The following is a 16,065-nucleotide window of genomic DNA, read 5'->3' as shown; positions in this document are numbered from 1 at the left end:
GCATCATCGGGCTCAGCAGACTGCTGTGCAGAGAGCATTACAAGCCGCAGCTCGCCGTCGACGCCGGGCTGGCAGTTCAGATCGTTCTAGTCAAAACGAGGCGAAGAGACTGTCGCGAAGACCCTGGTGTGCGTGGAACCACATTAGAGCTACTCTTGCGCCGCTCCACCAGCTTACGCTGTGACTGTGCTGCGTGTGCGGCGCAGGCCTGTGACTTTTTTTCTCACAGCATGTTTGTTCTTTTTGGTTTGTTCAGTTTTGAGTTATCTGATTTATTGTATATTTGCTGTTTCTACTGTGCTTCATTCAGTTGTAGCTGCCCCCGCATGCAACGTTCGACAGTGTCATGTAGCATTTAAACGAATTAGTACACTTGCAGCTGAGAACAATGAAAATACGTGTGATTTCAGACTCGCAGCATTTCGTTCGTATAAACCAGAATCTGACAGAAACTGACGTTACCACTCATGTTTGGAGGTTATCTGCACGTGCTCAGGTGCACACTTAGGCGCGTCCGCTGGGTGCGCATTGTGTTGCGAACACACCATCTCGCAAGGTTTAGTTTCACAGCATTTGAGTGCTTGTCGTTGTCAAAACGCGTGAGTTGCCGTGGCTCATTTGCTATGTTGGTTACACGAGCTCATTTTTTAAATCAATTATTTCGTTTGTAGCAAAGTCTACGCCTCGTTCCTGCAACATGATTAAATGTTAAGCATCTGTACGTTTGATTTACCGCAGGATATATTCAGACACAGCTTCTGCGGCGTACAGACAGAGCCTGAGAAAATAGGAGGCGCGAAATATACGTAATCTTACAATAAGTCAATTGTGAGACGGTGTAAGACGATCCACAATTTTGCGCCGAGGCCAGCGCGTCAAAGCACAGCTAATGATTATTCATTATCATACTTCTGCGGCATCGACACTCCACCCTGTTGTGAAATATACCCGTGGGTTTTCATTTGCTCAGTAAAGCCTTGTTCTTCGATAATGCACAGCGGTAAGCAGCCTTGTATATAAAGAACGCGCCGCCGGGGCTCAGCGGAGCAAGGCAGCGCCGTCTAACGTTCACCGTTGGGTTCGGTATAGGTGTCCACTGCGCATGCGCGGCAAGAAGAGCCAGGTGCCTGCTCATCGCTTCTATCGCTTCCTTGTTCCCAGCTTGTGCGAGGCTTTAAATGTGACGTTGCCACGGCGGCCGGTGCAGCGCCTGGTCGGTACAGCAGTGTCATCAGAATGGTGGGGCTGCACGATAGTGTTTTTATAAACTTCACGGGTGTGCGGGCTCAGCAAATATTCACGCTTTAACACAATTACTGAGACAACAATGCCGACATTTCCGTCGAATCCGGTTTCAAAGGGTGTTCAAATGTGTGGGGCCACACAACAGGAGAAAGGCATAAGTGCGTTGGGCAAGAGGGTAGGAGGGGGTGGCTTATGCGACACCCGGCCCCCTCTGTAGCTGCACCCTGCACACGCCAATGCGAAGCTATAGACACGCCCGAGATAAAATATGCGACACGCTCATGGAATAAGACACATAAATTTCGGTCTATAGCTAATAGGCGTACTTTCGTTACCGCGAAATCGGCGCAATTTTTGGTCTTACGCTGCGATCAAAATCCTTCCCACCTTCAACAACCAAATGAGTAGTGGCGTGGCATCGCCCTCTAGAGAAATTATGCGTGAGATGCGTTCTACTTTGTATTCGTTCTGACGTGCTTGATTCCGTGATGTAGGCACGGTCTCCAGCTATAGCCACGCCGTTGGTCTTTCCTTATTCGACGAATTCTACTTCTTCTTTCTGGGGTTTTACGTGCCAAAATCAGTTCTGATTATGAGGCACGCCGTAGTGGAGGGCTCCGGAATAATTTTGACCACCTGGGGTTCTTTAACGTGCACTACAACGCAAGCACACGGGCGTTTTTGCATTTCGCCTCCATCGAAATGCGGCCGCCGGGTCCGGGATTCGATCACGCGACCTCGTGCTCAGCAGCGCAACGCCTTAGCCGACTGAGCCACCCCGGCGGGTTTGAAGAAGTCGACATCTAAAGCAGTAAGGCAAATGTCACGCTCACGGGCGTTTCGTCAGCGACGGCCGGCATGCTGGAATTCGTTTCGTTTATCGGAAACAAAGTTCAAATAAATGAGATAACGTCGGCACTAGACCGACATCTTACCTCGCATATATTGTTCGGTTGTCTCCCTATTTTCCCCGTTCACTTGAGCCTGCCATCTGCTTCCTTTGCCATGACGGAACTGAAACGTCCAGTGTCCTTTACGGCTGGAACCAGCACACAACAGCACGCAACAGAGAAAAAAAAAAAAAAAAGTAATGTCGATCCCATGCACTGTGGGAATCGGTGTAAGGGAAGCTTTGACGAGCAGGCAAGACAAAATGACGAGTCACGATAAAAAAAAAAAACGCGCAGCGCATTTCGGCTAGTTTGCAAGGTCACGCGCAAGTTGATGACCTGCGCTATTCCGCGAGTCAATGACGCGTCATGATTTCTTTGACAGAAGTGCTTTTCTGTCGAGGCACGTTTTGTAAGTTGCGTTCATTATTATTTTCTTTGAGGATACTTTGGAACAACTTTGAGTTTCGGGAAAGTTCCGTTAGGCAGAGGGCATTGTTGGCCTCTTCTGATCGTGGTGGAGGCAGATAATTTTGAGTTAATTTGATGTTTGCTTTCAAGAAAACGTGACAGCTGAATGCTCGAGAAAGGATAGCGTCAGTGTTTTCTTTTTCTTTTTTTTTTTGCGGATATGTAGGCGGAAGATAAAAAGCCTCAGTGTAGTTTTGATTGCGACTTGCTTTAGATAGTTCGCGTGAGTTTTCGCTAGGATAAGGCTTTCTTTTCGGATTTCTTAATTTCTAAAAAGACCGCTGCATCAGGTTAGATATTGGTCATTCTGCAGTCTACTTCAGCTGATATTGGAAAGCGTCGGATATGGTTCTTTCCGCATGCACGTGGAGAGGACCGCACCTTAGAAACTGGTTGCGCGGATCACCTTTAGCGATAGATTCATTTTCTCTTCAACGTATTATGCAAGGGTATGTCACATATATACGGCCACCTGCTCAGATGGAGCATAGCATTAAATCAGCACAATTTAGAAGTACGCTAGAGGGAATGCAGAGTAAGTCAAACCTTCTGAGCCAATTTGGATACGTGGTAAGTCGTAGATGGTTTTCCCATTTGTTTGTTACAGCGTAAGCTGTTATGGGCTCATTCCAACAGCCGTTTCGTTCGCGATGTTGTCCGCCGCCGCGTAACCGCTACCGCCGGCAATGCGAAAAAAATGTCACAGGTCTGCGCGGCACACGCAGCACAGTCACAGCGTAAGCTGGTGGAGCGGCTCAAGAGTAGCTCCAATTTGGGCACCACGCACAACAGGGTCTTCGCGGCAGTCTGTTCGCCTCGTTTTGGCGAGAACGATCTGAACTGTCCGCCCGGCGTCGACGGCGAGCTGCGGCTTGTAATGCTCTCTCCACAGCAGCCTGCTGAGCCCGATCACGCCTTACAACTACAACTTACATGCCGGGCGCACCGCGTTTGCAGGCACCTTAACTAGATGGCGCCACCATACTGGCGGAGGCTCGGCAGCACGTTGATTGCGCGCCTCGTCTGAATCTCATATCGTCGTCTGCGCCTGCGGACGCTGCGTTAGCAGGCATCTTACCTAGATGGCGCCACCATACTGGCGGAGGCTTGAATCGTCTCACCCTGCATTTGCCTTAGGGTACTTTTGTCATGTATTACTACGTATATACGCGCAATACAATCGTAACGAACACCATTTCATTTCGCCGTACACTTTAGAAACACTAATCTGGAAATACGCATCATCCTCAGAATTCATGCTAAGTAAACAAGCTTCCCGAACTCGCAGGCTACATAAGTCAAATTGCTACGTCAAATGTACACCAATTATCCAACAAATTGTGAAATTTTGCATTCTATGCATTTTCGGCTTCTCTTGAAATGTCCACCTCTTCAGATAGTCCAGCTCCAGGTGGACAAAAGTAATTAAAACACTATCCCGATTACTTTTTTTCGTATAACAGCAGCGTTATATTTTAGAAATTAGTGCGATAATTTTTAACAGCCAATGAGACTGCAACGAAGTCGAGGTGGGCAAATATCAACTTTTCAAATATGAATCGAATACAAATAGTATGGAATAGTCAAACATGGACACATATATTTGTCAGGAATATTTAAATTTGGTATAATTAGATACCCCCTTGTATCGACTAGTTAAAAATAGGCAGCTATCAGAGACAATCAGGATCAGTTTTAAACACAAGATCACTGTCAGTAAAAGAACTGCACGAATAGCCTCTCAACGTCTTTAGAGCTCGGTTGAAAGCAAGCTTTCGAAACTGAAAAACTGAAAAACAAAGCTTGCAGACCCATTGTTTCTGCATTACTTAGAAAACGTTTGGCATAGCTTCACTTCATATAATTTGCCTTGCTTTGTTCAGCAGATGGCGAACAGCACAACAGTCGGTTTTTGCTAATTACGTATTTTATTTGTTTCCTACATTCAAGAATACTGAATGGTTATTTTCAAATACGAATAGTTAAGTGTGTCACATGAGATTCGTATTCATAGGTTCAAATATTTTCCCACCACTACAGCAAAGGTATCACCAAGTTAGACTTAACGGAGAGCAAATGGTGAGCTTCGGGAGGCTAGTAGTATCACTAATCAGCAGTGAGTTAACACCAGTGGGTGTCCTCTGGCTCCACTTGTTAAAAATCTTGGCTGGCTGAGGCTTCCCTTCTTCACTCTTCCCCCCACTCTTCAGGCCTCCATCTTCCATCTGCCTTTCCCTTCATTAGTGTAAGTCATGCAGCACAATGATGTGAAACATTTGCAGAGGAAAACAGCAACATACTTTACTGCTTTGTAAAAACAGCACTACAAAGGCTTGTCCATGCCTTACGACACAGGTGAGATGAAATGCCATACATCAGTCAACAAAAAACGTGAGACATAGGAAACGTTGCATTAAGACAAGAACCCAGATCTTAAGTAGCTAGACTCTTCGTAACCAGCGGCAACATGACCACAGCAACACAAAAAAAGATACAGCTGCAAAAATAATACACAATAAAGCAAAATAAAAGTTCAGTGAGAAACAAAACCTGTTTCATTTGACAAATCGTTGACGCATTTGGCACCTCCTGCACCCGACACTTTAACACTGCAACTAAAAATAAACTTATGCAGCTCAGGTAATCAAGCTCTCCAATGCCACAATGCTCTGAATTCACCCATAAGTGATAACGGCTCCAGCACGTACGTTGCACATGTAAATATAGCTTTTTTTAATATGATCCCTTGTACAACTCGTGGAGGCTTGCCTCTTTTCTCATAGAAAAATATAAGAGAAAATCATTCATACCAGCAAACTTATGTCATGTTGCCATGGTTCAGCTTGGCAATATCTCTGATGGGTGAGGGCTCCCTTGTGCACCAAATTATGACTAATCATAGGCCTCGACAAGGTTTTCCTCCCTTAAATAATGATGCTTGGTAGTACTTCGTAATTCCTCGTACGTGCTGCTCAAGCAACACCTCTCAGAACTAGTGCTTTCAAGTGCACATGTTAGAGATGCATGATAATGAAATGGAGCTAACGGTTCACCAAGGAGCATTATGGAGGAGGAGGAGGAGGAAAAGAAGGAAGTTAGGGAGGTCAACAAGACGCAAGTCCAGTTTGCTACCCTACACGGAGCATTACTGAAGCAGAGATGCAGAGGAGCTTCAATTGACAAGAGTGTTTATAAACACAAGAGTCAGTGTTGCACTTATGGTTGACTCAACGAATGATTTCAACCCACAATTCCTTGCCTCCATAAGAGCTGCTTGCAGCAGGGAATACAAGAAAATAACCAGAAAAGCTGCACTAGGCTTTGCATGGATATATTTCGTGACTACGCGTAGAGTAGCAGTCCTATTGTACACCAAATGGCAGTGTTGAAAATCGAACGAGCACATATGAAAACAGCATGAGCAAGTGGAAACTCGTTTCTGACTTAACGAACTGTAGTGAAGTTTGCAGTTTTAAAAAGAGTGCCTTGCACAAGATTCAAAAACATACATTCAAACATACATTGCAGTAACGTTGCATAAACATATGAAGCTTCATAAAGATTTTCCTATTGCCTATATATATCACAAGTCATGACTTAGAAAAATAATTGTCGAGACACTTCTGTGTATTATTTTCTGAGATAGAGCATAGTGTCACAAGAGGAAAATTGGATACTGTCGCCAGAAGTATATACCACATTAGGGCCGGCATTTTGTAGCGATGCATTTCCGATGCTAATGCCGTTTCGCGCTTATCGCGCTTTGTCAGTGGTCAGAGCCACAGTCCGCTCGTGTTATCAACGGGATCAGCCAGCCATGAGAGGTGGATGATAAGACTAGTATAGAATAAGTCATAAGGCATCGCTACAAAATACTGCCCTAGGACAGCTATAATGCAAGAGGAGGCTTTTGACAACTCGCATTGAAAATATTACCATCACAGCGAGAAATAATTGCACAAGGCAATTAAAGCTTTAGACACGTAGAATGTTTCACTATTGCAACACCATCCTTATGGAAATTACCTGCGCTGCGCACATCTCCGCAGAACAGGCCATTAAGCACAAGTACCAGAATAATGTGGCCAGAATAACTTCTGCTATGCTCAGAATTGCACCTGGCAACACATGTGTGGTACCCCAAAAACATATATAGGTTGACTTTCGCACAGAGCTCAAGTCACTTTGGCAGTTGAGCTCAGCACAGGTTAACTCTTTCCTTACCAAGCCCCCCCCCCCAAAAAAAAATATATATATATACATTAATTTTATCGACAGCTTTCCAAAACATTAAACATTTCCATTGGAACTCTTCCAAGAGCATTGCCATGCTTTGGCGATAGGCTGAGATGTGGCAATTTACGGCACAATGGAGTCCAAAAAAGATATTAATTGGGAGGTATCGTCGAAACTGGCCGCCAGTGCTCCCAGCAATTTGCCAATCAAACGATGCGAAATCTGCGCTTCGATTGACTTGGCTACATAATTTTTAAATGACAGCAGCAGTGAAGACACAGGAGCTGCCACAGCCTTTCCTCGAATAGTACGGGCATCACTATGGCTAATTTTCAGGCTCCCGAAGGTGCAAATATTTTTCGCATGGCCTAACTTGGAGAAGTTGGAAACCAGGAGCAAGGCGCATATATTTCAGACCCCTTTTTTCCATTACTCCCTGTACTTTCAGTATAAATCGTAAATTATTCTTTTCATTTATGCATTTTGAGGTGGTGCTTTGAAATTTCACACATTGCCATGTGTGAAATTTCAATGTGAGTCAGGCAATGTTCTGCCTTTAGCTGTGCCCCCTAGGACAATTCTTATATGGTCCTAAATACATCAATAAAGAAAGAATCCTCAAAAAAGCAATATGTTTACTTTATTTCCATGAAAACCGCAACGATTAGGCTAAAATTTATATATCATGGTATATGTTGCAGCGAATATGTCTTGAACTAAATGTTAGAACATAAAAGCACCGAAAATGAGAACTTTTCTGGCAGTAAGGAAAGAGTTAAAGAAGAAAACTGTATACAGAATTTCCTACAGAATTTACAGAATTCTATACAGAAGACTATACAAAATTTCCTTTTTTTTTTACTTTCCTGCGGCAGATTGCACAATTCTATTCCTTAAACTGGATTGCTCCAAGAGGCAGACATTTGCAAAATAAAAAAATTAAAAATATACTAAATAAAGTGTCTTAAATTAGTTAATTTAATTAGTGGAACTGTTAATTAGTTGAATGTGCATTTCAACTTATTGTGCAAGTAATGTCCACCTCTTGGACTAATCCAGCTGAAGCATCCGAACTGTGCGACCTGCCAAAGGTGATTTAAAAACAAATATGTATAATTCAAACAAAAACACCTGGAGGAGTGTGGTTTCAAATATTCTTTTTCCAACTGGCACTAACAATAAGCATAAAATCTACACTTGTGCAACTATAATACAGTATTTACCGAATTTTAACGCACACCAGATTTGATAACAAGTAGCATGCCTCTATAAAATTAAACAAGGCCAAGCAATTGACATTTCTTTCACTTGCCTGCCTCCACCACATGAAACTAAACCTTGCTGTATGCCATGTTTGTGTTGGTTTGACAAACAACAAATGGTTAACTTCACAAGAGAACTTGCAACTCCCATACTGAATGCACCCCTTTACTAGCTACGCACACACTACTATAGCTCTACACAATAGAACCGCTGTACCTCCCCTTCATCAAACCACGGCCGCACTGCAAAATTCAACAGCTCAACAAAGCTTCACTTTATGATATCCGCTTTGTGCAAGAGGTTTCTCTTGAACTTTTTATGGAAATAACTCATAAATTATTAACTTTAGATTAGAAGGTATATCTTCCATACTAAAGGCACTCCTTTACCGGCTATGCACACCACCCTATAGCTCCACACAACTCATTGTACCTCCACTGTAAAAACCAGCCCTGTCGTGAAATTCATTAACGAACAGTTCAACACTGCTTCTCTTCAACAATATCCTCTTGGTCCAAGAGGATTCTCTTCAGCTCCTCATGGAATCCTTCATGGATTATCGTTTGCTTTAGCCTATCAAGGGCCCAAGGGCTTCCGGTGACCATGAGCTTGAAGAACCAATCGTCACGGGCATCCTGCCAGGTCATAACTTGCACCTTCTCGAGCTGCATCCAGTGTAGCAACAGGCTCTTGAACCGCTCTTGCTGCCGCACGATCGCCAGAAAGAAGTCGTCATCATCCCGCATCGGCAGAAGCACAACCTGTGTCCGCGTCGGCCCCACGGGTGTCACGGACTCTAAAGGAAGATCGTCTTTCACCTTGCCAGGATAGAGAAGCCTGTGGAGCGTCCGATCAGCCAGGTCAGCCAAAGCACACTCAGGCTTTCCACTTTTAGACTGTGCACAGAGTACTAAGTTCTTCAGGACATTAACAAGCACCACGCTAGGCTGCTTTTGGACTCGCGCGAGGCCGAAGTTCTTTTCGAGCTGCTCCAGGGTTTTCTGCAGCACGCGTGTCACGTGTTTCACATAGGGTGGTGCAGCTGCCTTGTCGGTGTCCCAAAGCATTTCTTTGTTGCTCTTGAGCCAGCGAATCAGAAGCTTAAGGGCATTGTTCAAAAGGGCAGTCTGAAATGGAATGTCCACTTGGTCACTCCGTGGAGTCAGCGCATGGGTCACACGGTCTCGTATGCTTCCCCGTGCGGGTCCTTTGGTTGGAGCTGCGCACTGCAGAATGTTGCAAAGCTCCTCTGCCACACACCAGGCAAAGCCTTCAGCCTGCGCACCTTGTTCGTAGGCGCAACGATACCAGGCAGATGCACGACACTTTGCCTCTTTGTAGTCACTGCAGATGCCTTCAAGAAAGTCGGCACGCGTGCGCGCCATTATGTGCTTCACCTGCGAAAAACATTGAAGCTTTTAATGCGAGAGCATTTTTCGATTACCCCCACCAATTTTAGACCAACTGGGTTAAAATCTGCCTGGCCTTGAAACAATGATCGAGGGAAAAAAGACGAATTAGTCCCCCAGTGAGGAATCGAACTCAGTCCTGCAGCACGGTAAGGGATTAACTATCCTCGGCACCCTGCTACAAGTTGACAAGGGGCACAGAAATGTATGTATTACACACTTCAGTACACACTGTCCCGTGATAGATGTCTTGGGCATAACACAGGAAGTGAACAAGGATAAAATGGAGGTTGAATAAAGTGTGCGTGTGTGTGCATACGTCATGCAAATGCTCTTGCATAACTTGGACTTCCATTGTGCATGAAATTCTGCCAAAATTTTAATGCACCGTACTCTCTGGCTAGGTAACCAGAGGTCACTTTCCGCTCCATTCCATTCGTCCTTCCATTTCGTGTCCCAAATAACCCGTAGCACCCACCTACGCTTGAATAGAATTCGTGTGACCACAAAAATTTCTGTACGCTTAGCGCCACCCACTTGTGGGCACACCAACCTCTGACGCAATATTTTGTCAGAAAGTCGGCAGGTGCCGACACACATCCACCCAAAGCCCAAATCACCGAGTTTCATACAATAATTACTAGAGGAACTCATGCGCCAGTGTCGATGGCAACTGCAAGCAGGGTGATTCAGCCAGCATGCAAATGATGGTTAGTACATGGATTTGCCTAAACTTAGTCCTTCTGGCTTCAAACGGCTTCGTGGCTTTGTGAGCTCATAATTTTAAACAAAGTACCGTGTTGTAAATATTAAATAAACACCATTCTGACGGCACGATTCAAACACAGCACATCTAGTATGGAAGCCCGATATTGAAACCATTACGCCACAGACGCATGCATCGACAAGCGGCCCATGTGAATTTTTCGCAGATTGTAAGCAAAATCGTTGCCACACTCGGCGATTAGGCCACTTCGACATGCTGAACCACTGCAATTAATACAGATTATGCATGTTCATAGGGTCTTCTGCCTTCATACAAGTTTAGATTGCTTCCAAATTTAGGACAATGAAGGTAGATAAAGCATAATAAACAATGTCACAATAATGTCTGAAGCCACAAGCATGAATATCAGACAAATCCGTGCACTAACCATCATGGTGGCTTACCTATCACAGTGCCCGAGTTCCTTCCAGCAATTATTTAATGAAACTCTATGGCCCAAATAATTAAAATTTTCCAACATGTTACCGGCACACTCACATCGGGACACCTGCGTCGCATCATAGGCCAGAAAATAATTTCTGCATGAATTCATTGCTTGTATTACTTCGAATATGAAAATTCTGAGACTATACTGCGCCTTAAGAAACTGCTCAGTGACGAGGAACGGAGACGTCAGAAGGCAGCGAAGAAACGTACATGAAACTCTGCCTTTACGGAGGCCCAGTTAAAACGTAGGGGAACGCTTGCGCAGGCAACGCGCATGCGGAAAACGCAAGCAGTGAGAGAATTGCGTCTTCAACAACTGTGAGAAGCTTCTGAAGAGGACAAGAAGGAACACAGGCGAGCACGTTGGCGAGCATATTATGCAAGAAAAAAAAAAAAAGCACAACATGATTTCTTTATTTGTCAAGCACAAGTTTGGAGGTAAAAAAGAGTTTACTGGGGAGATCGTCACAGTGTGCGTGGTATTCTTTAGAGCTGCTTATCTCTTATATACAGCAGTCTTGGTCTCAAGAAGAGTTCATAAGACTCATAAGTAATGATTCCAAAGAGTGCTAAGCACATTAGGACAGGTTCCCAGTGGGGAGTTCTGCCCCAATTTTTTTATCACTTGCCCACATGCCTCAATTTCATATACAATCGCAAGCTACGCATCCAGCAACAGCGCCCTTTTGCCACAGAAATGCCACCTCACTATAGTCAGAAATAAAATGTACAGCAAATACGTGGTCGCCACTTGCAATAATTTAAATTTGGTCTCGCAAAAATGTTTTCTTGCTCTCATTTACAATGTTATTAGTAATCAATTGTTAGCCTACAGCAGCCTCTTTTGCTATCAGTGATGTTCAGAATGCACACTGAAACAATTCTAATGAAAAGCACAGTGCCCTTCATCGTGTATTAAAGCACATAGAGAAGACGTCTGTTAATTCCACCCTAGTTGACGTCTGCCTTTCAGTCTTTCATTGCAAACGCTCATTCTAAGGATAAGTTATTCCAAATGCCAAGCTAGCAGCAACAAGTCACGTCACATGTTTTGGGGGTATACATGTATCGCAAGATGAAGTAATAAAATGGTTAGTGTGCACATGGGCTGCCATCCTGTCTGCAAGTGTTAAAGGGGCCCTGAACCACTTTTTATCGACGTGGAGAAATGCATTTGAAGTTAAAATAGGCTATTACAGAAACACTGCCACAAAAAGTACTTTGATGCGTTTAGCAGAAACGGAGTCATTGGCAATCAAACACAACCTTCGCGGTGCTTCTGCTCCTTCTTCAATGATTTGCACTGCGAAGGCTATAGTGGAGCGGGGCGTGCCCACAACGCTCCACCTACTGAACATCACCATGGTGCACACATCAAATTTGATTGTGGATGTCAACGTAGATGCCACTACTTCCGATTTTGAAACCTACGACGCGCCAAACCTAAGCTAGATGTGGTTGTCTTTAGCAAGCCACAGCGAAATTAGCCACTGGACTCGTCGCCACACCCTGCGGCGGCTGCAGTCTCTACGCTACGTAGCACACCGCAGCTACATGCAACTGTTGTGCGTATGCGCAGCATTTGCTTTGTTCACGACAGGGCTTGAGTGCATGCTCGCGCTCATATGCTGCAGTCTGACCGTGGTGCCCCCCCCCCAGACTGGCTTTATACTCTACCAGCTTGACCGACGGATAGTAGCCAGATCCAAATTGCGTATTTTGAAGCACTTTCAATAAGTCAGCCAAGGTGCCTAACAAGGAGCGGCCAGGACTCGGCGCGTGCTGGCAAGCGTGCGTGTGGTCCGACCTTAAGTTTCGCGTGGTTCGAGGCAAGTGCGGTGGTCAAAAACTAGTCGAAATTAGCGAGACCCGACGGCTACGACACCGATAAGCAGGGTGGCCAAACTTTTATTCCTACGCGTGTGTCCGCGGCCAAGCATGAGCAGATGATAGTCGGCTTCTTTCGGAAGTATGTAATTATCATAATTCGATAGCAGATTTTCGCTTACTTCAGCTTGTTTATTAATCTTCGTCAATAAACAAACACAGTAACCGTAGGAACAAACGCACTAATCCAAACGCACTTCTTGATGTCAGCTGTTGGCCAATGGCAGCAGTTTTCTCGATGCTTTATTTTGTAATACAGCGTTCAGAAAAGAGTGAGGAGTAGGCTTCTGTTGAATTGAGAGCGTTTGAGAGAAAGGTAACTTCGTGCTCCATTTGCGAGGTGCACATGCCACACACGACTGCAAAACTTGGCTGAGATGTTGTGGGAATCCTCGGGTTGCATGACCGCCTGCACGCGCAGCGAACGTCGCGTCAGACGCATGCAAGCCAGGGAGAGTTGGGAGAGGGGAAACTTTCCTTCCGCGGGCGGTGCATGGGAATCGCAAGCGCTATCCGCGCCACCGGGTGGGTCACGTGAGATCCCGCTGACATCGCCCGGGCCTCTTTGGTCCCCAGCAAGCGGCGATAGCGGAAGTCACCGTCGCCGCTCCCGTATTCCCGCACGTGGTTAGTCAACCGCGTTCTTGCCACGGCAATCCCCGTGGCCGCCCGTATTCCCCAGTTGGTAAGTCGGAAGCCCTTCTCTACCTAGTGTATTATTCTCTTCGAGGGAACCCTCAGCAATGTCAACTAGAGCTAGCTGGCCTGCTCGAAGTGTTAGTTGCAGTCGTGATAAATGCTTTCCGAGTGTACACGTGGTTGTCGTCTATTGTTTCCTCGAGCTTGCACAGGACCGCGGTTGCTGCGCAGGCACGCACCAACCGCGGGGTTCGGTGTGTCGAGGCAGAGAGCAGTGGGCATCCCCCATATCCCGACAATGTTAACAGCAGCGTATGCTTTCCGCAGACTACGTTTTTTCACCAAGCCCAAAGGTTGGTTAGGACCCCTTTAATGTGTTGTCTGAAAGTTAGGACAGCGGGCATACGTCGATAAAATATATTTCCATACTGTGAAGGTAAAATTAGCTGTTTTCGTCGTTTTTCTTAGTTCCAGAATTCGTCACATGCTGCACGTTCTTACTAAAAAATCGGGTGTGTGTTAGATTTTTAATTCGTTCAGGAACACCAATTTCGTTCTTTTATTCTTATAACATCACACTGTTTCTATGAATACGATGTGTAATCCTTTCGTCTGATTACACGTTCTGGCTGCTTGCCACTTTAACAATGTAACGCCCACATACAATGTTTCCCACCTTCTACAATTGCTTCAAAGAGCTAGAGAGATGCATACTTCTGCACGATATTCTGGTGTTATGAAATGCGACGTTTAAACGCCTGTGTACCTTGCACTGGGTGCACGTTTAAGAACCCCAGGTGGTCGAAAATAATCAAGAGTCCTCCCCTACAGCGCGCCTCATAATCATATCGTGGTTTTGCCACGTAAAAACCCACAATTTAATTTAATTAAGTGTGAAGTTTCTTCAATGCAGTGAAATGCAGTTGGCCCAAATTTATCTAAAGCAGGGTGCTACTCAAAAGAATGTCTAATGTATTAACAGCAAAGGAATTAAGTGGCGTTTGAATGACTGCTAGTTCAGTCTAGTGGGTGCACTAACTCAATGAAAAACTAAAGGTCCCAAAATTTATCAGTCGATAGGTAGAACCAGCTTGTCAGATCTGCAATTTAAGGGCAATACACTGCAGTACTAAGACAAATAATGAAGCATGCCAGTAAATATGTCGGTCCCCACAATGAGTATAGGACAGCGGCATACACGTTAGAACAAAGTATGCACTTGCTTCTCTTCTTCACCTTGTACAAGCCTCATAGATGAATTCATAAACATAAAGATCCCTAGAATTTATACAAATGGTTATCTTCCAGACACAAATAAAATTTTTATTCATACTACATTACACCTAAGGCAGGCACATTAGGTGTGAGCCTGTTCCTAGTTTAACTTAATGGCATTCATCCCACCTTTCATGCCTCAGGCGTCAAATCATAGCAAATGGAGAGCAGAGCTCATGACCTTTACCTGGCATTCCACAACCACAGCCACGTCTGTATGGTCGTGCTTCTCCGAGATCCGAGGATCCATGGTCATCACAGCGCCAGAGAGTGCCTCGATCTCCGATGCAATGCCATATGTAGCCAGAAGCGATCGAATCCGCAGCCGGTACTTTGCCAGCGCTTGCCCTGCCGCTTCCATGTGCTCCTCGTGACCCTCAATGATTAGCCGAGAGTCGGGCTGCACATCAGCCACGGGTCCCACGCTGTCCAAAACCATTCCACCCAGCTTGCGGTAAAGTTTGCCGAGCACATTCCGGGAGAGGTACGTGTCCTTCTCACTGTGCTTCTGCATGAAATCCGGATAAGCAGCCGGCTTCTCACTCATCAAGAGGCTCTCGGGCCGTCCCAGTTTGGCAAAGTCAACGGCACGCGACACTTTGCGAGCCAGAGTTTTGCACATGTTTGACTTTACGCCATCGCGCAGCCAGTCGGCCCAGGCAAGATGTGCATTGCTGATAAGACCAACGACATCGTGCTGAATGTACTTGCACACAAAGTCAACCATGTGTTCCACCTGCAACAGACCACCACATATAGCTGAAGTAGAGATGACACTTCACTCAAATACATCAGAGATTAGTCACTGAAGTACAGCATCACCTATTAACATTTACCTGCTTATGCGTATTCCCATCAATAACCCACTATCAATGGCTGCAATTCATATTTTGCCGCTCTTCGAGCGCTCTCTGAATGAAAGCAAGTTTAGTGGGTTATATTGACACTTTCTTCGGTTTTGTGTTTCAGTTTCATTTTTCTGCCGCACAGCAATTTATAAAGCACCTTTCGAGTCTGGGCATAGTCGGGGTAACAAGCACTTCTAGCTCCCAAGATGGCATTAACAGCGCTTGCCCCTACTGCAGGAAAGTGTCGCATTTCTACCAATTCTGATGAATCTGATCAAAAGCTTAAGGACAATGGCAGCAGCACTGGCACTGTAGACAGCTTCAGTTAAATTTCAGCACACTCTCGCTTTCTCCAAAGCATTTCGTTGCTGCCCCGCGCTGATCTAAAGATACACTGCATGTCCTTAATGTCACAGTTCTTGACTGCAAGGTCTCTGTCCTTCAGGCAGATCTCGCAAAGGCAGCCACACAGAAACACAAGTTTTGCCATAGAAGATCGCCAGGAACGAACCTCACCTGGACACTATAGGTGACGTTTTATACAGTTAAACCTCAATATCATTAAGTATATAACCTCATTAATACATTGTTTGGCGGGTAACGTGGATCAGGTATGCACTAATTAACAGACAATGGCAGATGAGTGGCTATAGACTTACCAGCCAAAATAACAAGTTACTGTATATACT

At 45.2% G+C, this 16,065-nt stretch overlaps 1 protein-coding gene across 2 annotated transcripts in view; it reads right to left on the bottom strand.

The window, feature by feature from the left end:
* Positions 1-4,546: 4,546 nt before the first annotated feature.
* Positions 4,547-16,065, bottom strand: part of LOC119433454 (uncharacterized) — a 58,035-nt gene continuing 46,516 nt past the window's right edge. For both annotated transcript variants that reach the window (XM_037700660.2, XM_049659369.1), the window contains 2 exons: positions 14,716-15,264; positions 4,547-9,502 (listed from right to left, as the gene is read on the bottom strand). In XM_037700660.2, coding sequence (XP_037556588.1) covers positions 8,585-9,502; positions 14,716-15,264 — 1,467 coding nt within the window. In that variant the 3' untranslated portion in view covers positions 4,547-8,584. The remainder of the gene's footprint in view (positions 9,503-14,715; positions 15,265-16,065) is intronic.

This window comes from Dermacentor silvarum, chromosome 11 (genome assembly GCF_013339745.2).
Source record: "Dermacentor silvarum isolate Dsil-2018 chromosome 11, BIME_Dsil_1.4, whole genome shotgun sequence".
Taxonomy (NCBI): Eukaryota; Metazoa; Arthropoda; class Arachnida; order Ixodida; family Ixodidae; genus Dermacentor; species Dermacentor silvarum.
Note: the sequence above shows the minus strand (reverse complement) of the source record. Positions and strands in the feature narration are given on the sequence as shown.